General features: G+C 46.6%; 1 protein-coding gene across 1 annotated transcript in view; it reads left to right on the forward strand.

The window, feature by feature from the left end:
* The window catches only part of ADGRB1 (adhesion G protein-coupled receptor B1), a 201,621-nt gene that overhangs the window by 24,429 nt on the left and 149,750 nt on the right, over window positions 1-27,442 (forward strand). The window contains exons 2-3 of the mRNA XM_069006061.1: window positions 18,490-18,648; window positions 26,657-26,764. Of these exons, the coding sequence (XP_068862162.1) occupies window positions 18,490-18,648; window positions 26,657-26,764 (267 nt within the window). The remainder of the gene's footprint in view (window positions 1-18,489; window positions 18,649-26,656; window positions 26,765-27,442) is intronic.

Genomic DNA, 27,442 nt, shown 5'->3' on the forward strand with positions numbered 1-27,442 from the left:
CATCTTTTTCATTTGTTCTTCACTCCGGGTCTCCTTTCCTTCTCGCTCACCTTCGGAGTCTGAATCTCCTCTTCCCCTTCCAAGGGGGCCCCAGCCCAAAAGTCACCTTGCAGACCCTGTCACCCAGATATTCAATGTCTGAAAATACAGACCAAGGACAGAGGAGAAAAAAACAAACCCAAACATCTCAAACTGGACTGAGCATGCATGATCCCAATTCCTCCATCTTCAGAAGGCTGGGCAGAGGAAGGGAGAATCTCATCAAAAGACTGCTTTGCTTTTAGTATATTTTTATAAATATATATATATTCGAGTGATTTTAGTTATTTTTTTCCCTGGCAATGATTTCAAGGGGTAGAAGTCAGTATGGGCAGAGGTGTTTAGGAGCGTAAGGAACCAAAGTCCCAACTCCTCCTGATGCAATTCCTTTACAAACAGCACCAGTTGTACTTTTGGAAGGACATCATTAGACAAGTATTTTCCCTCCAGCCCCTGGCAAAAAGTCAACATTTGCATTTAAATAGTTCTTTTGCTACCAAACAGAGGGTGTTACAGAATAGCTGCACGGAGATAAAGATTCCTTTAAGACAGAGAGAGAGAGGGGGAAAATCTTAACCTCAATGGAAGCCCAGCCCATTTCCCATGTGCTGTCAGCAGAGGAGAGGTTATTTATGCATCCCAGAGTGTGCCCGCTGAGATATAATCTACTGCTCTCAGGAGCCTCTGCTTGCTGGAGGTGGAATTATAAGAATTAAAAATTACAAGCGTAAAACAAGGCCGGTCTAAAATGAAGTATTACCCAGTGGGTGTAAATAATTCACGGGCGAAATAACCCTCCTGGGTCCCCCATTGATTCATCTCACTCCACAGATGCAGAGAGGAATCATCTGTTGGAAGGGCATTGGAAAAACCTCCACGGTGCTTTCAAGGGGCCAGGGAGGTTTCCGAGGGGCTCTGGGCCATGAATGGCTCCGTGGGGAAGGATCAGTGATGACACGGAGCTGACTTTCCTCTGATAATAAAACCTTTCTCAGAGCTGACCAAGAGAAAAGAAAACACCATTTGGTGAAGGGAAAAACGAAAATCCTGCTTTACTCCTGTGCTCCAAGCAGTGAGCAGCAGTAATCTGCCCTGAGCGTGCAGAGATCCCTGAAGGACCCAGCAAGACTTTCTCTGGCAAATATTTGCCTTTCAGCACAATGAAAAAAAAGGAAAAGCCTGTCTTTTAGGAAAGGTTTCTCTAGGTCTGCTGAGTGCAGGCTGGCTCCCTTTGAGGTTAGAGGTGGAGTGTGGATGAGGGGTGAGAAGGACCTGCAAACCCCACATAAGCAATGTTTGGGACCATAATGGAAAAGTCGGGATGAGACCTGGCTGGTTCCTGAGAGGAAAGATGCTGTCACCTCTTTTCTGACTGCTTGGGGACATGGTTTAGTGGTGGACCTAGAAGTGCTGGGTTAATGGTTGTGTCACCGAAATTGAGGGAATAACAAAAAACTCTCCTAAAACTTTTTTTTTTTTTTTTGGTGTTAAGAGAATTAAGGCATTATTTTATTCTTGCCAGGATGTGCAACAGAAATAATTTCATCCACACATTGCACATCCGCACATGGTTGTGCAGAGAAAATCATTCCATCACACATGATCTTTACTGGATTTTTCACATATTTTATACAATCAAAACCCATTGAAATTCACTGGTTCAATGCTCATTTGTCCCAAATAGCACAGTTCTTAATACTTGGGTTCCTATCAGTTTTCAATCCCTTTGCCTTCGATGCTAATTAGGTTCTCATTCTTTGTTCTCTTACCTCTCTTTTCCCAGACCAGGGGTCTCAGACCATGCCAGGGGTGAGGTTTGGAGCTGATGTTCCTTAATGGTCGTTGCCTTTTGTGATCTTCTGTGCTACCTCCAGTCTGTTGAGATGTTCAGCTCATCAGGCCTCGAGTGCTGAAATAATCTTTTGATTTCCCCCCAAAACAAAACTTCTGACTGAAGTTCTACACAAATTTTAAATTTGGTATCATTTCCCACAGGTGGACTCGATGATCTTAGAGGTCTTTTCCAGTCTTAATGATTCTGTGATTCTGTTTTATGATTCCAAATCCATGACTCAAAGCTGGCCATCCCGAGAGACTGAACCAAGGCAGTTTCACCTGGGGGAGTATGAGGAGGAAAGTGTTTGCCCATCATGAATCTGTGGAACCACTCGAGGCAGGACACTGAAGAATCCATGGTTCCAGAAACAAATCCAGCAGATTTACAGAGTAAAAAAATCTATTCATTTATCAAAAAATAAATTCACCCCCTCTGAGCAGAGCACACATTAGACTTGTCCATCAGTGTGCCCATTGTGGGTCCAAATGAGGCTCCTTTACCCACAATTCTTTTGGTATCAGAAATCTTAGAATCAGAAAATAATTAAGGTTGGAAAAATCTCCGAGATCATCAGTTCCAATTGCTAACCCAGCACTGCCAAGGCCACTGAGGCCTTTTCCTGGTCTAAAAATCAAGAATCAAACACGGTTAGAAGGGAAAAAGGGATTTTACCTTGGTATTTATTTTAAGGATCCTTAGGTGCACCACGTCCAGGTCGAATGCACCTCAATGCACACTGCAATGCACACCCACCATAGATTGGGTATAACATTATAGGTGTTACTAATTAGCACATCTATCAAAGATTCCCCAATGAGAGGCTCGAGTGAGCCCCCTCCCCAAGGAACCTTCCCCTGGATGGTTCTATCTTCATTTACAAAATGTGTCCTGGAGAGGACCTTGGTGTCTGGGCCTTTCTGATCCCTAACTATAAAGCTTCTAAAATGTTTGGTCTCCTGGGTGAACAAGCAAGTCCCAGAATGTAGGCAAAAAACCACTAAGAATACAGAAGTTATAAAAAGATATAAAAGGGATATAAAGAAAAGGCAAAAAACCATCATGGCATCACCACCACTGAACCATGTCCCCAGGAGCCTCATCCACACATCTTTAGAACACTTCCAGAGATGGCAAATTCACCACTTCCCTTGGGCAGCCTGTTCCAATGCCTGACCACCCTTTCAATGAAGAAATTTGCCCTAAAATCCTGTCTAAACCTCTGCTGGTTAATTTAATCCTACCTGATTCTTTGCTTTATTCCTCATCTCCCCTGTGTGTGTCCTTAGCAGGGCTTTTGTCTGTGCTGGAGTTTAAGAGCTAGACCAGAGTGTTTTCTTTTGGGGTGGTTTCCTTTTGGGTGATGTTTTTATCAGTCTGTGCAGTTGTGTAGAGATGTGTGAGAATGGTGAGGAATGAATGAATTTTGGGATGTTTTATGGAAAAAAAAATCCCTTCTCATGCACATCTCCCAAAAGGCTGTAGCTCTCTCAGTCACCTCTAACCCCACCAAAGGACCTGGTGCATTGTCCTGCCTGGGATTATCACCTACTGGACTTTCCCTGGTGCAGACTTGGTGTCTTCCAATAATTCTTTTTATTTTTTGAGCTGGTTGAGGGTGTTTTCCCACTTTGCCTTCCAGACAGAATAGCTGGAGTGAGGTTGTTTGTACCTGCAGTTTGTACTAGCAGACACTCTCCTGTTTTCTGGGGCTCTGCAAAGCTGGTGAACCAGTACGAAAAAAGTTTGCTGCAAGCCAGAAACTGATTCTCGAGACAAGAAAAGGTTAATTACCTTAGGAGGAAGAGAAGAGCCAGAGGAAATACTGCATGGACACCTAAGGATGCTTAAAGAACTTTGAAATTGAGTAAGAAAAAAAGTCAGCCTTTGAAAGGAGGGGACACAGCTCTGGCTACTGGGATTATTCATTCTCAAAGGAAACATAAACGAGCTAAACAAGGAAAATGCCATGCAGAGATCACACATTGTTTTTAAGGACAGGCCCCTAGACATGATCCCCGCTGCTGAGCTGTGACCCAGCTCCCAATCAATCTCTCCTTCCTGAAATGTCACTAACCTGCACTTAAGTGCAATAAGCCTTCCCAGCCTAATTGAAATTCTGAGCCAGAGTCAGGAGACATTTGCTTCAAGTAGTGTTTTAATTGTCTGCTCCCCAGGCTGGTAACAGAATATTTTGCATCTTGTATTATTCAGGGAGACACCAGGGCTCAACCTTTCCCTTCAGGCTCGTGCCCCTCCTGTCTTGGGTTGCTGTTCTGTTCTTTATTTGGCCTCTGCTCACGCATTACCTGCGTGGATCCTCGAGTGCCTGCTCAGCCAGGGGTCAGACCCAGCCCATCTGCTTGGATGCAGCTGTTTGATTCCACCTTTTATCTAGAAATAGATAATTTCCAGGAGGCATCAGGCCGAAACCAGACCCCTGGGCTTCTGTAGCCTGGAGTTATCTTTTTTCCCTGGGTTTAAGAGGACTCCTTTTTCCCAAGCACTTGTCATTATAACTTTCCATGCACCAGTTGCTGTATTCTGGCAGAGAGTGGAGGAAGACTCAGACACCCTGCGGCCTTTCCCTGTTCTCCCACAAGTGCTGCCCTGAAACCATGTCCTGAAACTTGTGCACAAAACCAGGTGGAAGTTATGGAAGTCATCACAAAACATTGGATAAGGCCAGGCATCCTCAAGAAGAGGTAAAATGAGTCTTAAAGACCATCCCAATCTTTCTGGTCCTGTTGAACTCTCGTTGGCATTGGCTCAAATCCCAGTCTGTGCTGCAGTTTGGAGGAGCTGGGTGATCCATTTCCTTGTGAGAACCTTCCTGTCCTCCCCACGGAGGGGATCCTACAAATGCCCAGCAAGGACTTGGCCATGCCATCATCTATGGACCAGAGTCAAGCAGAAGAAAAACATTCCTTACCTGTCTTACCTGTTTTAAGTGGGCAGGTACCACACCTGTCCAAAGAGGTGGGTTTGTTACAACCCCTTTCTGGATAAGATTGGGACTGTGGGATCTGGTGGGGCTTTTGGCTACTAAAAACCACAGGGCTCTTTCCAGCTGGGATCTATGTCCGCAGATCGTGGCCACAAAGAGCAAAATTTGTCTTTCCTCTCCCAGTTTCAGCACCTTCCTACATCATCCTATTTCTCATCATTATCAGAGACACTCCCACCTTGGAAATCAGGCAGAGGGAAGATGACTCTTCTGAGGTCATGCATGAGATTTCTGGCAAGGCTGAGCAGACATCCAGAGTCCTGTGATGCTGCTGGTCCTGCCCCTTCAGAGGGCACAGCTCCCTGCACACCTCAGATGCCCTGGTCTCAGTTGGGTCTGTAAGGAACACCTGCGGGTCCTGTCCTGAGAGGGGGACTGCCAAAGGGACAGTTGGATGTGGCTGTGAGTCAGCAGGAGCAGGAAAGGCACCTGGGTAGAGCGAGTTCACCACCTGCCTGCAGCAGGCAGGGTTGTTCCTTCCCATTTTATACAGCTCTGGCTTGTGGCTCCTGCTCATTTTAACCACTTGTGGTTCTCTGCCACCTCTCATCCCTGATGAGAGAAGGATTTCTCTGACCAAAAAACATCCTCAATGTAGACATTGGTCATGTGGTCTCCTTCTATAATCAACAGAGAGAAATGGGCATTTCTAGGGGGAGATCCATCTCTGTCTTAAGAAACATGGCCAAATATAAAGTCTATATTTGCAGAGTTCTTATTTTCCTCCTTTATTTATGAAGTTCTCAGGTGGACAGATCTGCACCACAGACCTCTAAAACCACCTGGGCTGTTTGTTGCTCACCTGGCAATGCTCTACAGGGGGGTCTGTGACCTTGCAGTGAGCTCAGAATACAGATCAGGCTGCTTTTCTCTTACTCCCCTTTAAGTCCTGCTCTGCAGGGAGAAGTGGCCCTCGTGAGGGGAGGAAATTGTCTTTCACGTGTAATTTATTTGGATTCCTCAGAGCTCTGTTTTCCTGTCAGTGTCCAAACAGGCGAGTGCTCCAGGCTGCAGAGGTGGAGACATGAGCTGTGCCTGTTATTCATGGGGTTTGTTCTCACTCTTCCTGTAAGATCAACTCACAGTCTCTCCATTTTCTTTTTTTTCTTGCTAATATTTTTTTGGGTGAAGCTTCACTGATTTTTCTCTCTCATTCCCACACATTCCCACGCTGCCTTTTGAGAAGGATTGTGAAAAAACCCCCAAGGGCTGACAACAACACTGAATTTGACACATCCAGACTGTTTTCCTCATAATCCAGCCTCGGCCAGCACCGCTTCTTATGCTGACCCCCTACTCTGAAGTCCACACATGCTCTTAGCTCCCACCAGGAGACACCAGAACAGTCTCAGCCTCCAAATTTGGACCCTTTATTTTTGATATATAAAGTTAGACCACTTGAATGCCAGCCATGGAAAGTTCCTTGCAGTTTTGGTGGCAATAAATGGGCTGCTGCTCACCTTTAGCCTGTTTCGTCCCAGGAAACCTCAGTGGGAAGTGCAAGGAGCACTTTGCTAAGAAGAAATGGAGATACACAGGTACTTCCACCTATCAAGATGTGCTACCCAGGACAGAGTGGGCCTGTAAAGCAATTTTCACATTAGGGATGGATAAAAGCCGCATGCAGGGCTGAGATATTTGCTTTGGTGGCAGCTTGCACAGCTGGGAAGTGCTGGTGCTGCTCCTGGTGCTTGGGTAATCCCTAAAAGTCTCACAGCTGTGTAAAATCTATGGATTGTGCCAGATCTACACTTGGTCCTGCTAAACAGCTTGGCCAGTAGATGTTGCTCTTGGCTCATACTGATGTGCTCAAAAGAAAAAAAAAATAAATGTATCCAACCTGAGACATTTGGGAATCCTCTGGAGCCAGGCAGTGCAGATCCAAGATCCATCCTTCACCAGCTTCCTGCTTTTGGTCTTCATGGGCCATCCCAGATGACTCCAGAGGAAAATAAAGTATGGCACAGCTCTTCAGATTGCAGTCACTGGCAATTAGTAGATATAATTATGAGAGGTTGTTTGCCTTGTTTAAAGTGAGAATTGCTGGACAAGCAGTTGGTATCTCTAGAGGATGTTGCATTCATAGAATCAAGGAATGGTTTGGGTTGGAAGGGACCTTAAAAATCATCCAGTTCCACCCCTTTTCCACAGGACAGAACCTTGCATCCAAGCCCACAGGACAGAACCTTGCTCCAAGCCCTGTCCAACCTGGCCTTGGGCATTTCCAGAGATGGGACAGCCACAGCTTCTCTGGACAACCTTTGCCAGTGTCTCATCACACTCTGAGTGAAGAATTTCTTCTTAATATCACATCTAAATCTCTCCTCTGTTACTTTAAAACCACTTCTGCTTGTCCTGTCATTATCTGTCCATGTAAGAATTCATTCTCCCTCCTTTTTAAACCCCCTTTAATTACTGGAAGGCTGCAGTGAGGTCATCCAAAAGGGATTTAGCCATGTTCCTCTTTTCATGGAGTGTTATAGGAAAGGGAGTCATCTGGTGCCCTGGCTCTCCATCCTGAACAGTCCTGGCAATCCAGGATAACCCAACCACTCCTGACTCCTCTGAGCACCAAAGGTGACAAAAAGGAAAAAGGAGGCAGGGAAATCTTCCACCATCTGTCTCCATCCTCTATTCTCCTATGGATTAATTTCCAGTCAATGTGGGGAAAGTGCTGGGAGGAAAACACCACCCTTGGTCTGCCCAGAACCCGCCTATTTGTTCAGACAATCTTGTAGCTCAGGGACGTTTGTCTGCTTTCCCTCATAGAAAAAAAATAGCTAATGCACATGATGATGAGGAATTAAGTCGGGTCAATAATTTGTAAAGTGGTCTGAATCTCTGTCTGTCTGTTAATAAACCCACTCTTCTCCTCTTCCCTCTCCACACACACTCACCACCCTCGCTCTGTAGCTCCAATCACAGCAGTAATTAGGCACAGCCTAATGCAGGCTCTCAGGATCAAGGACTGTCTGTGACTGTTTTGCCCATGGAGTGCCAATCCCAGAACAAGTCTCATCTTACTCAAGGCCTCTTAACACTGCTGGAATAAAAATGGCAAATAGAAACAACAGGAGAAGTCATTTAGAAATTCCTGGGTAAATGCTGGGCCTTCATGGCATCTCCTCATCTGTGATGATTTAATCATTCAATTCTCTGCCTTTCTTTTCTTAAGAGGGACCTCAGACCAAGGGAATTTCACATCAGATTTGTCTCTAGGAATGAAGCAGTTTAAGCCTTTAAGACTTTGATCTCTCAGGGCTGAAGATTATGGGTATGAGGGACTGGATCAGCAGACTCAGGGTTAAGAAATACTCATGGAGATGCTTTCATTTGAGAAAAGGTTTTCTTTTAGTGGTGGTTACAGAAGAAATCACCACCTCAGGAGAGGGAGGCCTCACCTGTAGCAAGGTAACGTCAGTTCTACATCAGGAGATTGTAAAGAGCAAGGACTTAACTCTTATTTAGTTTTCAAGCTAAAAACACAGGCTGAGACCACAATTCTGCTGCCTGGAGGACCACACAAATTCCATTTGGCATTTCCTTGTGCCGCTCTGGGACTTTGAAGGGACACAGCAGACACGTGCGAATAATCCCCTCCCACCGCTGATAGAAAAGGCGACAACTTTGGGAACGGTCGATTACAAATCAGGCTGAGAATTGCTTTGTTCATTCTAATCCAGGGTCTCTGAGGGATCTGTGAGCAGATTGCTGTGCCTGCAGTCTGTTTTACAGTGCTGCAGCTTCAGCTTCCCAGCAATGACGCTAAGGACTCACATACCACACCTTAATGTCAAAAGATCGATATTAACCTCGTCATTATAGCGCTGGTAAAGGTTGATGATATTGATTTCTTGCCCTTGATGCCAAGGCACGTTGGGTACCACGTGATGATCATCCCAGATGCAGAACTGAAGCTGCTGCCTCTTAAAACTCTCATTACGCAATTTGGAAGCAGCTTTTCATTTGGGTGCCTCCAGTGGTGTCTCTGCCTTCTCCTTGGACTGAAGAAATTGGGGAATTTAGGATGATATTCTACACTCAGAGAGCGGTGAGGCCCTGGTACAGGATGCCCAGAGAAGCTGTGGCTGTCCCATCCCTGGAAGTGTTCAAATCCAGGTTGGATGAGGCTCTGAGCAACCTGGAACAGTGGAAAATATCCCTGGCCATGGCAGGATGATCTTTAAGGTCCCTTCCAACAAAAACCATACAATGAATCTATGATTTTATGATCCCAAACCCCACAGTGTTGGGAAGGAATTTCCCTTCTAGATATGCTATCCCCAAAGGTGATAAAAAAAGAAATATTTAAAGGCATTCATTACCTGTGCAATAGAAAATATCAGATTAGGTCGAAATCCTGAAAATTTTACTGAATCTTGCCTTGGCCTGGTCTAGTGGAAGGTGTCCCTGCCCATGGCAGGAGGGTTGGAACTCAATGATCTTTAAGGTCCCTTCCAAACCAAACCATTCTACGATTCTATGATTTAGCTTCCCCCAATTTTCCCCTCACCTCACCCAAGTGTTAATACGAGCCAGCCGTTCTGGGTCCACCATCTTAACTTGGAGAGAGGCAGAGACACAGAGACAAGCCTGAAACCTGCTCCCCTCTGCGATGGAAAACACCAGCAAGGTGTCAAGGGCGGAGCTGGGAATGGCAGCCTCTGCCCAGCCTGGATTAGCACCTTCCTGTGCAGGGTGAGTGTGCCCAACAGCTCAGAGGAGAGGACACCGATGGGAGAAATGCCTGCTGGCAACCTGCTTGTTCCCCAGCCTTCCTCTGAGGTAACCACACAAAAAAACCACTTCCATGTGGTTTTCAGCCACCTCCGTTCCCCTTCCAGGCAAAATCCACATCACTGACATCTCTGTATGAAGAGGGATTGGCTGTGCCTATCAAAACAGCATTAAATATTTGGTTTAACAGTGCCAAGGTGCTGTCTCAGCTGGAGTTTGCATTTCTGGCTCTATCTTGGGAGCCATTCGTGGAGCCAGGAGTGCTGGGAGACACAAATTATGTGGTGTCCTCATCAAAAATGCTCTGAGGGGAGACACTTGTCTCCTGGGTTTTCCCCCTGGATGATTTGCTCTCTGTCCTCGTGGAAGATGTTCACCTGAAGAGAGCTGAACTTCTCTCAGTGTTGTAAAAATACCATGGGCGAGACTTTTAGCTTTACAACACCTCCCCAGCTCATCTCACAGAAGCAATAATGGCACAGCCCTGCCTTGCAGTGCTCTTGTGACGAGAAATATGTCACAGCTCATGGAGGAGTGAGAAACTGCAGTCTTGGGGATCATAGGAATCCTTCAGGTGGAAATGCTGTCCAGGGAGCAAGATGGAATTGCACGGGCTTGCAGAGTTCTGGATGTTACAACATTTCATGGCATTTATGGGTTTATGCAGTGTTCTGCAAGTGTTTTATAGGTGAAAGCCAAGGCCCTTCAAGCCAGGAAAGATGGAAGAGAATCATTGAATTGCTTGAGTTGGAAAAGCCCTCTAAGATCATCGAATCCAGCCATTAAATCAGCACTGCCAAGCCCACCACTAAACCACGTCCCCAACAGATCTTTTAAAGACATTTTAAGACATTTAAAAAACATTTCTTTTAAAGAAATTCCTTTAAAAGGAAATTTCACAAATGCTGTCCTTTGATTTCCTTTTATGAAAATAGGTGGTGACCCTGGTGTAAGGGAAGGTTTCAATCATCTCGGGCTGCACAGTTAGATTTGAATGGGACATTGTGTCCCCTCTGCTTTGCCTGGGGTCTGCAGCAACATGAAGAAGCAAACAGTGTGCGAACCCAGCTCTGGTGTGATTTGTACAACTTCAGAGAGGTTCAGGGCGGGGAAGCATTTCATTCCTCCCCGGTGGTGCAGGCTGGATTTCTCTTCACAGGTCTGTTCTCTGATATTTTGCCTGCTCTGCTTTGAAACAAGTTAAGTGATTAGGCCTCTATGGCTTTCTTATGGGAAGATCCTTCCACGGTTTTATTTGATCTCCTGTTCCAGACTAAACATTTCCTTTCTCATTTCCCTGCCCACCTCCCCCACCATTTCCACATAAATAATCTCTCTTATCCCTAGTGTTTCATTTATAGGGATTCATGTAATAAGCACAGCTTTATGCTGGGTTTCCTTGAAAGCTGCACACTGGCCTCATTTCCATCTTCCTTAAGTGATTTGTAGAGCAGAGGGAGATTGAAGCTGGTCCTAAATGTTTGTACAAATTTGACCTCGTTACCTTCATTTGCGGGGACTTGTGAATGCTGTGGGAATCAGTGGCAGCTTTGGCCATTCAGCAGCTTTGAAGAATGATTGTCATTTATTTGGGTGCCCAGAAGTGAGTGACCTGAGCAGATTTTGGAAATTTTGGTGGTGGGAAATTCTGGCTCAACCTGGAGCTGTCTGTGCCCTGACCACATCTCCATAAAGGAGAGTCACAGTGTTAATGTAGGAAGAGGCCAAGCAACTGGGAAAGTACCAGGAACCATCTTGTTGGCCAGATCAGGGTTTTTTTGGCCCAATATCCTTTCATTAGCAGTGGCTACCAAGGGAAGATAGCGGAACAAAACAAACATACAACATCCAGACAGCCTGAAAGGAGGTTGTGGCCAGGTGGGGCTCAACATCTTCTCCCAGGCAACCAGCAGCAGGAAAAGAGAGAATGTGCCAGGAGAGATTCATGTTGGGCATCAGGAGGAATTTCTTCACTGAAAAGGTTGTCAGACATTGGAATGGGCTGCCCAGGGAGGTGATGGATTCACCATCCCTGGAAATGTTAAAGAAATTATTGGACATGGCACTGAGTGCTGTGGTTCGGTCAACAAGGTCAGAGGTTGGACTCGATGATCCTGAAGGTCCTTTCCAACTTTACAACTCAGCAGCTTGAAGCCCAGGGAACTTCTGAACAAGAGGTGCTGAGCTTGTGTCTATTCCTGTTTATGGGATTGTCCTTCATGCATTCCCCCAGTTATGTTTTATATTCATGGAATTTTAGGTACCTTTTCGTGCTGTGAAAGCATCACGTTGTTTGACACCGCTCTGTGTCTGTAAATTACATCATTCGCTGGTTTTGCTCCTGCCTTCTGACAGTTTCATTTGACACCCCTCAATTCCAGTACTGGAAAACTCAAGGAGCAGCCAGTCCCTGGCTACCTTGCCCTGGCAGCTCATGGACTTTTAATGCATGTTTATATTTTTTTTCTGCTCACCTATCTCCCTTCCATGGAGGAGAGTCAAACAATCATGGAATGGCTTGGTTTCCAAGGGGTCTTAAAGACCACCTCGTTCCAACCCTCCTGTCTCGTTCAGGGACACCTTCCACTATCCCAGGTTGCTCCAAGCCCCATCCAACCTGGCCTTGGACACTTCCAGGTATGGGGCAGCCACAATTTCTCTGGGCATCCTGTGCCAGGGCCTCACCATCCTCACCATAATGAATTCCTTCTTGTTATCTAATCTAAGTCTACCCTCTTTCAGCTTAAAACCATTCCCCCTTGTCCAATCACTGCATGTCCTTGCAAGGAATGATTTTGGTTTTTAGGGAGTTTGGGGCATCGTTTTTGCTATTAACGTGCACAATCTGCAAAACAGCGAAGTGTTACACAGGGTTTATATTGGAAAGGGCAGAGGAGGAACCACTGGAGCAATTCACTTGTGCTGCTGTTGACTTTTATCGCATGGGACACAAGGAAGGGACATCCTCCTGAAAGATTTCTCTCCTTTTTGTCCACAGAAGGAACAAACTTGAATGTATGACTTTCCAGGGAGCGATCACTGGTTGGTATAGTAGAAGTATGTCTTCAAAATGGCCCCTTCTGGACTTGCTCTTTTCCAGCTCAGTAGAAGGGAGAGTGATAAAGGAGCAGCTCCCCCACTTACCCCATTGTATAACAAATTTAGGATTCACATGGTATAAGACAATTTCACTCTCGATCTCCCTTCAGTATCCTTCCCCCTATTTGCATAAGAAATGACATTTTTACCACTCATTTGCTAATTGAGATGATTCAGAAACTGTGACATAAATTCCACTACAAATATTCCCAGTGGTAGCACACAGAGCTGTGGTGGGGTTTTTGCAGTCTGGACATGTTTTTCAGACACAAAATGCCCTGACCTGCTGAGTTGGAGACAGCTGCCAAGAAGATGTGTCTTCAGCTGGGGTCAGTGAGAGGCTAAATCCAAAAAAGCAAAACCAGAGGTGGATATGGAGTGTCAGCAAAGCCCCTTTTGCTGTGCTCTATTGATTGTCTCGTGCCGATTCCCTAGTTTTTGCTGTTGCCACTGCCATCTAATTTAAGGGATTACTGTTAAATTATATGGCATGATTGACTGACTGGCATCTGAGACACATGGCAGCTGTCAGCTGTGAAAATAAACTCTGGATCAGGATGCAAACCTTCCCAAAGATCAAGGGTGTTTGGACAGGGTGTCTAAGTGGAGTCCCCTCAGTTAATTTGCAGTAGGGAAGACCCATTCTTTTGGCATCTCTGCTTAAGATTCCGAATGAGAAATGCCAAATATGAGCTTGCTGGTTGATGTAAACCATCTTGGAATTTTCTCCATTTAACTGGAGAATTAGAATGCATTAGGTCAGCCTTGCATGAAAAGTAATTTGGTTTAGTCTGTGATCATGATAAGAACTGACTGAGAAGGATCAAAAAACTCTTTAGAAACTGGATTAAAGGCCTCCCTGAATGACAGGCACTCAACCAGCCACAAGCCTCAGATGCAACAGCCACCTTTGTTAAAACACATTCTAGGAGCTTGGGCTGTTCTCCAAAAATAAAAAATACAAGTTAAACCTGGCTGTGTGATCAAGGTGACAGCTGCTGGTTGTGATGGGAACCTCTGGAGCTGGAGGCATGAGCCACAGCTCCTCCAGTTTAGGGGAATAAAGGGCAAAGTGAGAGAACTCTGTGGTTCTACGGGGCCATAGCTGAGAAAAGTGGGAACAGGTTGGGTGTGTGACCTTCAGAGGAGTCAGTGCCTTTGAAAAGCAAAATCCTTTATAGAGCAGTTGCAGCAGCCTCATTATTTCTGGATTAAGGACAGATGGCAACTCAACCCGCATCGATCAGCGGGAGCAGCAGTTTGCTGAGAGCTCATGGAACGGGACCCCAGGGGTAACGGGGACTGTCTGCAAAGGGTCCCATTAACTTCAGAGCGAGTCTGCACTGCATTTCATGTGGATTCCTCGCTTCCCAGCACCAAAAAATGTCCAGCCTCATGCTCCAAATGGAAGAAGGGGCAGAGCAAGGGATTATGTGGTGGGCGAGTGGGATGAACTTTTTCTAGAAGATGGGGAGTCTGTGGGGGCTGTGTCAGCTCAACAAGCAGAGTCTGAGTGACGAACTGAGCGATGGGGCAGCTCTGCAGCCTCTGCAAGGACCACATCACACTCATGGGTCTCCTGCAGCGTTGGGCTAAAAGCATCTGTGTGACGCCACAGCCATCGTAGATAATTCCACAGCTATCGTAGACATTCTTTTCGTAGAATCATGGAATCATTAAGGTTGGAAAAGACCTCAAAGATCACCAAGCCCAACTGCCAGTGTAGCACCCCCACCATGTTCACCACCACCATGTCTTCAAGTGCCACATTCATACCTTGTTTGAACGCTCGCAGGGATGGTGACTCTACCTCTTCCTTGGGCAGCCTGTTCCAATGCTTAACAAACCCTTCTGTGAAGAAATTTTTCAGAATATATAATCCAAAACTCCCCCTGGCACATCTTGAGGCCATTTCATCCCGTCACTTGTTACCTGGGAGAAGAGTCTGACACCCACCTCACTACAAGCTCCTGCCAGGGAGTTGCAGAGAGAGGTAAGGTCTCCCTTCAGCCTCCTTTTCTCCAGGCTGAGCCCCCCCAACTCCCTCAGCCACTCCTTTCCAGAAGCCGGATGCAGCAGTGGGCACAAGAACACCGTGTTTTCCTCATGGCACAGCATCTTCCCCCCCGAAAGGCGGGATGGGAATAACTTCATATAATAGACCCTTAACCACTTGTTCACAGCTCCACTAAAAAAGACAAATCACTTGAAGCACTGAAGGACTAGACCCAGGAAAAGAAGGGGGATTTCGAAAGGTTTATCTGACAGCCAATAAACAAGATAAATAACATGCAGCATTTAATTTGTCAGGACCGTGGTACAACCTGATGGTATAAAAGGACTGCTCCATAAAGTGGGGAATACTTTTGTCTTGGTTGTAAATGCCTGGGTTGATTTACTAAGTGTCCTGGTACTTCTCTAGCTCCTCTTTAGTACTCACAAATGGGATGGAAACTGAGGAATAAGGAGAGGGAGGAAGTTATCTGTGCTCAACTTCATAAACTGATCTCATTCCAGTTAAGGATTTGAGATCATGAAGGTTTTTATCTTATTTTGACTGTCTCTCCCATTGATGAGGATAAGCAGAGCAAGAGTCACCCCCTCTGCTCTGCTCAGGTGAGATCTCAGCAGCAGAGCTGCCTCCAGGTCTGGGGTCCAGCACAGGAAGGACACGGAGCTGTTGGAGCCAGTCCAGAGGAGGCAGCAGGATGATCAGAGGGATGGAGCAGCTCTGCTGTGAGGAAAGGCTGAGGGAATTGGGATTGTTCAGCCTGGAGAAGAGAAACTTTGGGGTGACCAAATTATGGCCTTCCAGAACCTGAAAGGAGCCTACAAGAAAAATGGAGAGAGACTTTTTACAAAGGCCTGGAGTGACAGGACAAGGGGGAATGGCTTCAAACTGAAAGAGAGCAGGTTTAGCTCAGATATTAGGGAGAAATTCTTCTCTGTGAGGCTGGTGAGGCCCTGGCACAGGCTGCCCAGAGAAGCTGTGGCTGCCTCATCACTGAAAGTGTTCAAGGCCAGGTTGGATGGGGCTTGGAGCAACCTGGGATAGTGGAAGGTGTCCCTGCCCATGGCAATGGGTTGGAACTATGTGATGTGTAAGGTCTCTTCCATCCCAAACCATTCTGTGATTCTGTAATTTAAGAAATCAAACACTGGTACCTTCATTTCGCCCTTTTATATTTCCTGTAGTGAGACCAGGCAGAATCTATTTCTATGTATATTTTAGGGGATCAATGCCATAACAGATCATATCCCAAAATGCAGAACTATTTGCATAATTCATCATCAAACTGGGGACACCACGATGGCCATATTTTGCCACAACTCTGGGTCCGTATTTTGCTTACAGAACACAATATAAAATAACTTGTAAAGACACTGGAGCAATTACGCATTTTGTCTCAACAAAAAGCATCCCAAATAAATCACAATCCAAGCCAAGGCTTGCATGGAGCTGCTTTCTCCCTTCCCCAGCCTCACTCCTAATCTGCAAGGGAGTGAGACTAAAGAAAGACATCCTGAAAAGGGCAAGCCAGGAGCTGATTAACTCCTAAACGTGTCTGGTTACAGATATCCTATTGATCAGCTCGAGCCAGGCATCGGGATACGTCTCATTATGCCGATGGTTTCTCTTACAAATGAAACACAATCCATCTCCCATCAGGAAATGGAAGAAAAACCTGCGTTCCCATGCTGTTTAGAAAAGCGACCAGTGCAGAAAGTGACTTTTGAGGGAAAGACAGTCTTCTTCAAGGTCAAATATTTGTTGTGTGCCACTAATAACTCCATTTCCCATGCTGCTACCAAGATCTGGGCACTTTGCTGGCAGGTTCACTGCCCTCCATTTCCATCCCACTTCGTTTTTCCATGTTATTCTCATGATTAAGTATCTGAGCAGCTTCTGTGGCCACCAACAGGGGAAGTGTTGCTGAGCCTGTGTTTATTTTCTCTCTGTCTTGGAGGGAAAAGTTAAAACACAGCCAAGCTGGAGGTAGCAGAGTATGAACTCGTGGGTTTTTGCAGTGGAGGTGGATGAGTATTTGCCCATCCCTGTGCAAGGGGGTGCTGGTAATGTCCCTAAATTCTGATCTGGCACCTAGTTGGGCTCGTTTTTTCAGACAGGGCTGGTGTCCTGTCTAGGGCATGTAGGGACCAGCAGAGCCCAGAGCACAGAGTACAGCCACAGTTTCCTCATAAATAGCAATTCGGGGAGGCTGAATCAGCTCAAGTGGATCATCTGCATCTTTGAATTCTCTGACTGTGGGCAAGGGAGTAAAAAAAAAGGGGGGGATTTATTTCATTTTTATGTTAAAAAACAAGAATTTTCCCAGTGTTTCCTGTCTTCAAAAAACCCCTGCATCTTTATCTCGTTATCCTTATCTGGGCCTGAGCACAACACACAGCAGAATTCCCTGGACCTGAAACATCTCCAAGGGTAGCTGTGGGTAATGAGAGAATTCACAGCAGGAAAAGCAGCCATGTGAAAGCGGCCAACTCTGGGCTGAAGGGCCACCTCTGCTCCTCCCCATGAGGTGGACAAACGATGGAGCAGAACAGTCAAGCCAAGACTTATTTCAGCAGATTTTAGATTGCTACATGCAGCCAGTGAGGAGCAAACTGACCACTGAGGGATGTGACAGTTTATGCATCACCAGAAAGGATTGGATAATCCCCTGCTGTCTTTTACAACCCAAAACTCAGCCTTGCTGGGCTCCCCGCAGGCGTTTGGACTGTGGGAGGTGAGCCAGATTCAGATGGTCTTCACAGTCCGTCCTGCCATCAGCATTTATGGACATTCCACCAGGGCCAGTTGTTCTCGGCAGGAGGCTGTAAAGACACAGGGTAGGGAAGGCTGCAGAGGCTCAGAATTTCCCTTCCTAAGTAGCAGGATCATCCCTGCAGCCAGGTGGATCCATCAGTTTTCAGGGCTGTAGATTGTGGTACACGGGGAAAAGCTGAGCATTGCTGAGACCAGCACCAAGCATGGCTGGGGAGAGGAGCCAGAAATGCACCTTCATCTTATGGTGCTCACAGGTTGCTCCTTGTGGGGTCTGCAAAGGGTGCTGGAGGAGAATGTCATTCCCACGTTATTCCCCCACCAAAGCTGTCCTTGAGAGCAGTGCCTCTCTGTGGCTGGTGGGGTCTGCAGTGTGGGGACAGGAAATGTCTTTTTTGGGTGAATATGGATGGTAGATCACTTGTCCCTGCCCAGCTCTCTTCACATCACGTGTTTGTGTGGAGGCAGAAGGACGAGACTCAACCTCCAAATGACGGATTTGTTCCTTGAAGTGGTTTTTGCTTGTGTCTTCTGGGGTTAGAAGCCAACAGGACACCAAATGGGCAGGGGGTCTTGTGAGAGGGGAGCTCTTTGCCACAGTAAGCACAGGAAGAGCAGAACTAGTTGGAATCATAGAATATCCTGAGTTGGAAGGGACCTCCAAGGATCACTGAAGTCCAACTCCTTGCTCTGCCCAGGACAGCCCCAAGAACCCCACCATGTGCCTGAAGGTGTTGTCCAACCACTTCTTAAACTCTGGAAATAGGAATAACTGAAGAGAAGTCAATGTAAAAGCAGGCAATGCTTCTCCCTTCCCCTTCTTGACTCTCTGGGCTACCCTGCAGTGTCCAGTTCCACCACGTTTAAAGACACCCCAGTTTCAGGTCCTGGCAGCTGGTACAGGCAGGGTTTGCCAGGCTGGTGTTGCCTCGGCTCCCTGGGCGCTGGGCTCTCACTGAGGCTGACAGGGCTTTTCTGGATTTCGCCCAGGTGGTTGGAACTCGTGGTCGGCTTGGGGCGACTGCACCAAGGACTGTGGGGGCGGCCTGCAGACCCGCATGCGCTCCTGCAAGCCCCTTCCCAACGAGGGCCTGGCCTGCGAGGGAGTCCTGGAGGAAGGACGGCTGTGCAATAGGAAGGCTTGCAATAGTAAGTGGAGGCATGTTCCCTTGCACGTGTGGGGCCGGGGCGCTCTTCCCGGGAGGAGGAGGTTGGCCTCATCCCCATAAAGAATGGAGGGTGCTCCAGAGGCTCGGGGAAGCTGCCCCAGGGCTATGTTGGAGCAGCAAGCCCAGGGGAATGTGTGGATTTGGCTGTGCATGGCCCTGCCCGTCCCCGCCTGTCTCGCATGCACACGCGCACGTGCTGGCACAGTCTTCCTACACCTCCCCGGCCTTCAGCCCAAAGAATTTATAGGAATCTATAATCAGCTTTACATCAGGTTTTTGTATGCTGGTGGTAAATCTGCCACATCCTCAAAGGCATTTTTTTTCAGTTCTCCCAAATAATTAAAGCTAGGAGGGATGATAATCTTGCTTCTTCTTGGTTTAGTTCAACAGCAGTGACCCTGTCCCTTCCTTTTACAAATGGAAGTCCCTGGTGCTAAGATGTGGAGAAAGATCTGGCTGTTAGACAGAGATTGAATGATACAAAGGCTTCGGTGGGTGCTCCACTCTCCTCCTGTAACACATCCTCTTTCCAGGTCCTCTTCTCCAGAGAACAGGGGACAGAGTGCCCACACCAGTCAGATATTGATGAGCTGAGCTGGTGAACCTCCAGCACTTTCATCCCCAGTTCTTTTGCTTTAACCTGAGTTGAGAGGGGCATGAAGAGGAAAGCCAACTGCAGAGACAACTCAGCTCAACAAATGCAAGCAAATGGCTGATGATAATTATTCCCTTCTTTTTATTTCAAATTCAGAGTAGAGAATGTTTGAATAACTCCTCTGGCTAGTCAAATAACTAAGGAAAGTTCAACTGTCTTCAAAGGCTGGGAAGTATCTCCTGATAAGGGGGAAATTCAAATAAAAGGACATAAATATATTCTTCTAATAAGGGCTAAAATGATTTCATGCATTTTTTAACATTTCCATAAATTTAAAATATGTTGCAATTAGGCTTAGATTTTTTTTTTTTTTTAATGAAACCTGGTATATTGAATTCCATCTCTTTGACTCACAATTGCTAAATTCCCTTTGAGGTTTGCCCATACCAGGGATATTTAATTTGTATCTCCCATGCTTGTAGGTGACTTTGTAGTCATGACTCAGCTGTGGCTTGTGGTAGGGAGAGTAGGGGTGCAAGGACCTGGAAGCTGAGCCTGGAAAAATGTCCAGCTGTGGGATTGAGGTGTGCCTGAGTGGAGTTGGAGGAAGGGCCACGCTGATCTTGGTGAACAAGGTGTGAAGGAAGAAGGTAGAGATGGCACTGGGAGTGGGAGAGCAGGATTTGCAGGGCTGGTCATTCTTTGAACATGGGAACACATTGGACAACCGGAAAAAAGCTCCTTAATGTGTCCCTTCTGTGCTGGAAAAACTAGGGGGGACCCAGTCTGCCATATTCTCTTTGCAGGACATCCTTCCTCATCCCTAACCATCTTCCAAGCCCTCCATGAGACCTGTTTGATTCCTTCGCAGCCCTCTTGAAGTGGTGAGAGGGGGAAGATCCCGTTTTCCAGGGTGAAGACCCTGTTTTCCAGGTCCAGCCTCATCAGCACTGAGCAAGGGGTGTAACATCTTCCCTTGACCTTCCCCAGGGGCAAAACTTTGGTTCTTCTTCATGGTAGATCTCCTGAGGTTATGGTGGCAAGGAGTGGGATGGGTTGGAGATCATGGAGACTGGGTTGGATTTCCATGAAGAATGAATTTGTTTGCACTCATTATTTACTTCACTTTTTCCAGAACACAACATTCAGCAAAGCCAATCCTAAGTGCAAAAATCCTGGAGGGGCTATGATTCAATAAATTATTTCACTCCTCTTCCTGTCCTTTTTCTGTTGCATTCCCAGTCAGCTCCTCCTCCAAACTGCAGTGAGATTAGTTCAGCTCAGATTATTTGGGAAGAAGGAATTTTAAGCTAAATGGAAAGTCCTAGTTTGGAAGAAGAGTACACCCACAGAGTGGCACAGCACAAACTGATTTATTCCATTGAAATAAATAAATAAATTCTGATCAATTGTCCCAAGACCCTCTTTGCAGACAAACTGCTGAGCCCCATTTTGATGTTTTCATGCTGGGGAGGATTTGAGGGGATATGTGAGCAATAAATCTTTCCAGAAGACTTCTCCATGCACATCTTGACGTGTGTCCTACTTCAAGATAAACCTTGTATCTTTCCATGTCAAAACTGCTCACTTGGCTCTGAACTTGCCTCTCAGTGAATCTGTCCCCTGTTGCCTTTGCCCAAGGAGATGCACTTTTGACCCAAGAAGGGTTTCTAATTTTCTTGCATCTTTTCCTTCTCTTTACTTTGATCTGTACCAAAACCTAAGAAGATTTAAAAGTAGAACAGAAATCCTGTTTTAAACCATCACTGTTATTTTCTTATTGACTTTTGCTCATAGATTTGTTAGGGATGAGTAGAATGTTCATTCTTACCCTGGAACTGTTATTATTCTAAGTGTTCATTATAAGCCGCAGTCAAGGTTATAATGATTTTTTTAATTAAAAGTAAAAAATAAAGAAAAATTGAAAAACAAAAATAAAATAGAGGAATTGGCCAGGAGAACAACTTTATCCTGAATTGTTCAGCATTTAAGCAGCTTGTAATAATCCCTGACCACTTCTCCAGGTATTGTGGAATAGCTGAGATCATAATTTTCTAGTAGGAGAAAAAAGCAGGAAAAAAATATTTTCCTTGAACAAAGGGCCATCTGTAATCCTGATAAAACAGCAGAACAAAACAGGGATGAGCACTGTGATATTTTCCTCTTTGCTGTGGAGGCAAATTGAAACTTATCCACTGAGAAGTTGCTGCCCAAGCAAGTCAGGGCAAAATAACACAGACATCCCCACCACCTTCAAAACAAGTATAAACCCATCTCTTTTCTTTAACTTCTCCTTTCTCACATCTGCTAAAGTGGCTCAGAAGCTGATGAGTGATTAGAAGGAGTGTTTTAGCTGTTTAATCCAGCCTCTGGGGCAGGTTCTCAGAGTGCTGACACTCAGCTCCCCGAGCTGCTGAGAGGAACTTTTGTGGAAGATCTTTGAGGGTTTCATTGGTAGTTTTATGCCATGCCAGGCCATGGCAAATGTTCCAGAGCTGTCTTGTCACACAGCTCCTCCCCCAGGGGGACCTTCCCCAGGTCCTGCCATTTTCCTCTTCCAGAGTTGCCCTGGGTGGGCCTTCAGCAGGTCTCAGCGTGCAGGAGTGGGAATGGTAGGAAAAACCTCTCAGGTTTTCCAAGAGGTGTGACTTGTGCTAGCCTGGTCACCAAAATGTGGATGCAGACACCTGGGCTCCAGAGCTGAGTCTGAACACGTTGTCTGGAGGCCACAGAGGTTGAAATCGGTGCACAGGGATGGCTGAATGACTCCACAGGTACCATTTCTATGTGGTCTTTGTGTTTTCCCACTCATTTGGGCCCTCATCTCTGCTGATTCATGTGATAGAGTCTCTTGCTTGATGATCTTCTGGCTAAATTTCCCCAGGGATACAGCAGGAAGTGAGCCAGGTAAGTTGTCTTTGGGCAAAACCAAAAGCTGTGAAACACTGAGGAAAAACTGTATTGGAGGCTCACCCCAAACTGGGAAGGAAACTGTCTGGTAACAGCAGCTTGGCTTAGGCAGAGCCTTTATTTGTGGCAGCTCAAGAGATGTAATCTGAAGGAAAACACTAAGTTTTTGTTGCAGTTCTGATTTTTCCTTGCTAAAGGACTTGGTGATATCCCCCTCTCCAGCTCAGACAGGGGAGATTTTCTTCATCTCTTGGATTTGGGCAGAAGCTGCTGTTTTATAGAGGGAGGGGAAAAAAATGCCAACCCAAAAGTGCCTGCAGAGGAACTTCCCAGGTCCACCCACTGTGGATGGAAAGGAAGTGCTCCAGTGGCTCTTTTTGGCTGCAAGTTTCTTGAAGCTGGGTTTGCTCACAACCTGGCAGGCAGAGGGTCCTCACAGGGAGCCTGGATGGACAACAGCCAACCCAGAGGGGAAATGTCACAGGCCTGACCCCAGTGTGGGAATTTGGCAGTGCCGGGGAAGTGTAAGAACAATCAGAGATGTGGGCAGCCTGTGCTTATTCCTGGGGAGTGAGAACCGGCAGGGGAGCCAGCTGAAATCCTGCCATCCCGTGTGGCAGAGGCTGCGCAGAACCATCCCTGACATTTATGGATATGCAGCCTCAGAAGACACAGCTCCCCACGGCTGGGAAAGGGGGAACCATATCCTGACATCAGATGCCGGACGGTGACACTGGCACAGTCCTGTGGTTCCTGGCTGGATTTTCAGCATCCAGCAGGTTCAGGATGGAGCCCTTCAGCTGTTAGTGGTGAGAAGGAATGCATGTTCCACATGACATTCCCAAGGCTGAGCCTCAGTCTCTGCCGCCCCTGATTCTCATTAAAAAAAAAAAAAAAAAAATTGCTGCAACCACAGAGCTGAAATATCCTGGGCATGTGTGGGAGCATCCTCATTCCCTGCAGGCCAGGCTAGAACTCACTGCAAGCTGGAAGAGCTCCTATAGGTACCTGCTGCTGCTGCTGCTGCTGCAGAGACTTTGCCCTGCCCCCTTTTTTACTGGTGGTTCAGGCATTTCTCATCTGAGAGTCACAGATCTCCCCCAGTGATGTTTTCACAAACCTCAGATGTTCAAATCAGAATGCTTTAGGTCATTCCCTTAGCTGGTATAATTGCAATATATCCAGTGGCCTCCAAAATGACGCTCTTCTCCATCCACTGAGATTTTGGGGTTTAGGGGTTGTTAGTAATTCTGTGCTTTTCATTTTCACTCTTCAGCAGTTGACAGATGCCCCAAAACCTCTATGGCCACCACCTTTCCTTTCAGTTTTACTGCACTGAGATTCATTCACCACGTTTGAATGTTTTGGGTATTTTTTCAATAATCCCTTTCCACTTTTTGCTCTGGTTCATCCTTTCATTCCCACCATCCCACCTTGCCTGAATAATTTTCATGATCCTGCTATTTGCTTTGCCTCTCCTGTTTGTGGGATGAGTACAGAGTGTGTAGCTGTGGTGAGACATGTTTGGATGTTAAAACCTTGGCCCACAGCACTTCAAAGTCTCTGCCTTTATTTTATTCTTCCCTTGGTTGTGCTGCAAGGTGCTGTCTGACACATTGCATGTTCTCATTAGAAGTGTTGGTCACCTGCTTCCTATTCCCGCTCCTGCCAGCACTCATCATCTTCTAAATCCACATTTGAGCTATGTTCTTTTAAAATCTCCTGTGTTTGCCTCTGCTTGCAATTGAAACATCCCTGTGTTGGTTCCAAGAGCATTATCCCTCTATTCCCTCCGTTAGCATTTGAAAGGTGCTTGGGTTTTCCGTGCCATTCTCATCCAGCTGGGATGTAAATTGAGTCTAAGTCTTCCCTTAATCCTGGAATTACTCCTCTCCACTGACCCTGCTATGGGAAAAAGGCTGCTGAAATCCAACCAGTTCCCACTGCCTTTAATTTTTGACCTCCACCCCATAAAGTTCAGGTACCCACAGCAAAGCAGTTCTTGCACCAACTTCCCCGTGTTCCTAAGGGACCTGGTATCTCCCTGCTTTGTTTGGAACCAGGATTGATTTGTGCATCTCTCCAAGGAAACCACCCAGGTTAAATCTCAGCTGTGCTCTCTGTTAAATGGAGACAAACTGGCTTCTCTGCACGTCCTTTTCCAAAGGGGAGGAAGGCTTCCTGCAGCATTGGAGCGACCCTGGCAGGGGAGAAGCTTGGGGGAAGCTGGAAGGGTCACTCATTCAGCCTCTAGGCCTGATTGGCTTTAATTAGCATGAGAAATAACAGTGCAGACTTGTCATACCTGTCAAGGAGCAAAGGAAATCATTCAGTCCTTCAAGACTGGGATAAGTCATTAGGAGATGTCATCGACAAGGGTCCCAAATAATTGGTGAGAGGAGGTTCAGGGTGTTTGATTTGCAATTAAAACTTCTACATTGCTCTTTTATCTTTCCTTCCCTCTGTCCTGCCTCCTATCTCTCTGTCCCTCTGTGAACACTGACTGCTTCTGGGATATTCAATCCCAGGTTTTCCCTGTCACCTTCCTTGCTCTGGGCAGGTGACAAAGCCACCCAAGCTCCACATCTACTCCTTGATGCCCAGCCCCACTTTCTCCTGCCTGCCTAAATAAGTCTGTGGGGAGCCCATGGGATGTGCTGCAGATGGAGGTTTTGTGTGTTCTTGTGGTTTGTAGGATTTCATGGAGAGGACTTAAATTGGAGCAGATGAAAGTGTGTGGGTATAACCAGGAATGGGTGGTGGGGGCATGTGAGAAGTCCCAAATATGGGAATAACTTGTCTCCTTACAAATTTAAAAAAAAAAAAAAGTATTGGAAAACTACTTAGAGTTTGTCTTTTTTGAACTGAATCTCCCACAAGAAAGTCCCATGATTTTTAGCTGTTAAAAATATAGGGTTTGAGACCTTTCTATTCCAGAAAAGAGCCAGACAAAAACAAGGTGTTTGCAAATCTCAGGATGTCTGTGGTCCTGATGTCTGGCTGTGGGTATCTTTCCCCTGAGGATGGCAGGTGGGTGACTGCCCCATCCCATCCCCTCCAGCCAGCAACCAGCTGGTGCTGGAAAGGTTTGGAGGAGTCCATGTGACAATTCCTAGACTCCTCAAGTTCTGCTTTCAGGCAACACTGATGGTAAATAATACAATTTCATAAACTGTCCCCTGATACAAACTGCTGAATATAAAGCCTGGCTCCTGGCAGGGACTCTCTGAATCATTCCTCTGCCTCCTCTGCTTTCTCTTTTTGGATGGCAATAAAGACTTCTGCCACCACACTGAAGCTTCATTAACCTTTATTAATTTTCTCGGGGTTCTGGGATCAAATTTGTCACCATTTCATCTCTTGGCAGTTCATATTTCTTGAAAAGATGTCGGACTGTTTTACCTCCTTGGGGGAAAAGATCTTCTGTCTGGTACTTGCTGTTTGGAAACAAATTGGCTGCCAGATCACAGATTACTCGAGCTCAGCTCTGCTCTCTGCTATTCCATGTGACTCCGATGGAGTCAGCTGAGCTCTCCTGATTTACAGCAGGCACTCCTGGTGGATGGGGTTTGGTTGTTATTGCTGGGTTGTTTCTCTCTTTGCTAGGGAGGGTTGCAACATGTCCAATAATACAGACAACAGAAATTTTAGTTTCCCCTCCAGCCAGTTCAAGGCTGATCCACACAGGATGAAGATGGAAAGCTGGCTGAGCGTGGGCTAGGAAGGAACAGTTAAATGCCTTTGATTTACAATGGATGTATTATTTACCTTCTGAACTCAACACCATGGGCTCCACTGGGAGATTTTCAGTAGGACACAAGGGTCAGGAGCTTGTCTCTCACTGAGATGGAAAAGTTCCCAGTATAGCTCTGTTGGTACTTTGCTGATGCCAGAATTTCCTCTCTCCTTGTTGCTGGTGGCAGGGTACAGTCTGTGAAGGAGACATTCTATTGAGATAGCCCTTTTCTTTCCACCTGCCCTCACCTGCCTGCTCCACTCAGCATTTCCTGGTTCCTCTACAGGGCATTTCTAGGCAGGTGCTGGTTGCAAGGCAGAATTTCTCACCAAAAACTTGGCGACACTGACAGTCACCACCATAAATCTCAAAACACCGCTAGGGATGGTGGGATTCAGTGCCAGCACGTCTGAAAAGGATAAATCCTCCCCAAGCTCAGCAAGGAGTGCAGACACCCTAGAAAACCACTGAAATTAATTAAAGACCAGACATAAGGGATCATACTCTGCATGGTCCCAAATCTCACTCAAAAATAAAGGGTTGGACCACCAGCCAGACTCATCTTTCAGCCTGGTTGGTGCTGAACCCTCAGGGAGAACTGGCGGCCAGGGGTGCTGGGGTTGGAAAGCAGGTGGTCATGTCAGGGGAACGTTGCAGGTCGCTGTCGTTAATTCGTATAACCTTTGTAGTGAAAGATCTTGCAGAGTGAACCAAGGTGTATTTACATGACCCATTACCTTGCCATAGCCAATGGACGCTATAATTCCAGAAGCCAATCGCTGAGGTCCACAGATAACAGAAAGCGAGAGGACCCTGACGAACTGCAGCACTACGGGTACCCTGCACCTCAAATAGGTAAGCTCTGACCTCCTGCAGCGGCCTCTGGAGCTGGGACACTGCTCTGGTCACTGCACTGCCCAGCTGGGCTGGGCTCTCTGCACTGTTTCAATGACCCCTCCCTAACCATCTCCTTCCCCCCAGGTCAGTGTGGGCGACATTCCCCCCGTGTTGTCACGTGCTGAACAAATGGTCATCGCCCCGTTTGTTCCCATCCCATCACCCCACGGGGTTTTGTGTTGTCGCCACCAGCCAGAGAAGGCAAAAAGGGACAGACACAAAGCCCTGACGAGAGCATCCATCTCACAGAGCGCTTTCCCATCACCTTGCCTACTTCTGAGTCGCTGCTTTGTCTGAATTATCCAGCCACACGTGGTTCATGAAGCCAAAGCTGCCCTTGCTGCAGTGCAGCCCCTTTGCTGATGTCCATGTCATGCCTTGCCATTGGCTGTGAGAGAGGGTGAGCAGGGCTTGGTGGGGAGAGAGCAGGACTGGTTTCCTCTGTCCCTGGGTCTTTAGTGCTGTGCAAGGACTTGTCTCTGGTAGGTTCTGCAGCAGGACCTTCCACCCTTCTGCCACAGAAGGGGAATAATGTGTAATAATATCAGACAGTGTGATCTGGGAAGATGGGAATGAATTGGACCTAGATCCTATACCAGGTCCGATCTGCACCATCCCTGGAAGTGTTCAAGGCCA

Source organism: Aphelocoma coerulescens, chromosome 2 (assembly GCF_041296385.1).
Source record: "Aphelocoma coerulescens isolate FSJ_1873_10779 chromosome 2, UR_Acoe_1.0, whole genome shotgun sequence".
Lineage (NCBI taxonomy): Eukaryota > Metazoa > Chordata > Aves > Passeriformes > Corvidae > Aphelocoma > Aphelocoma coerulescens.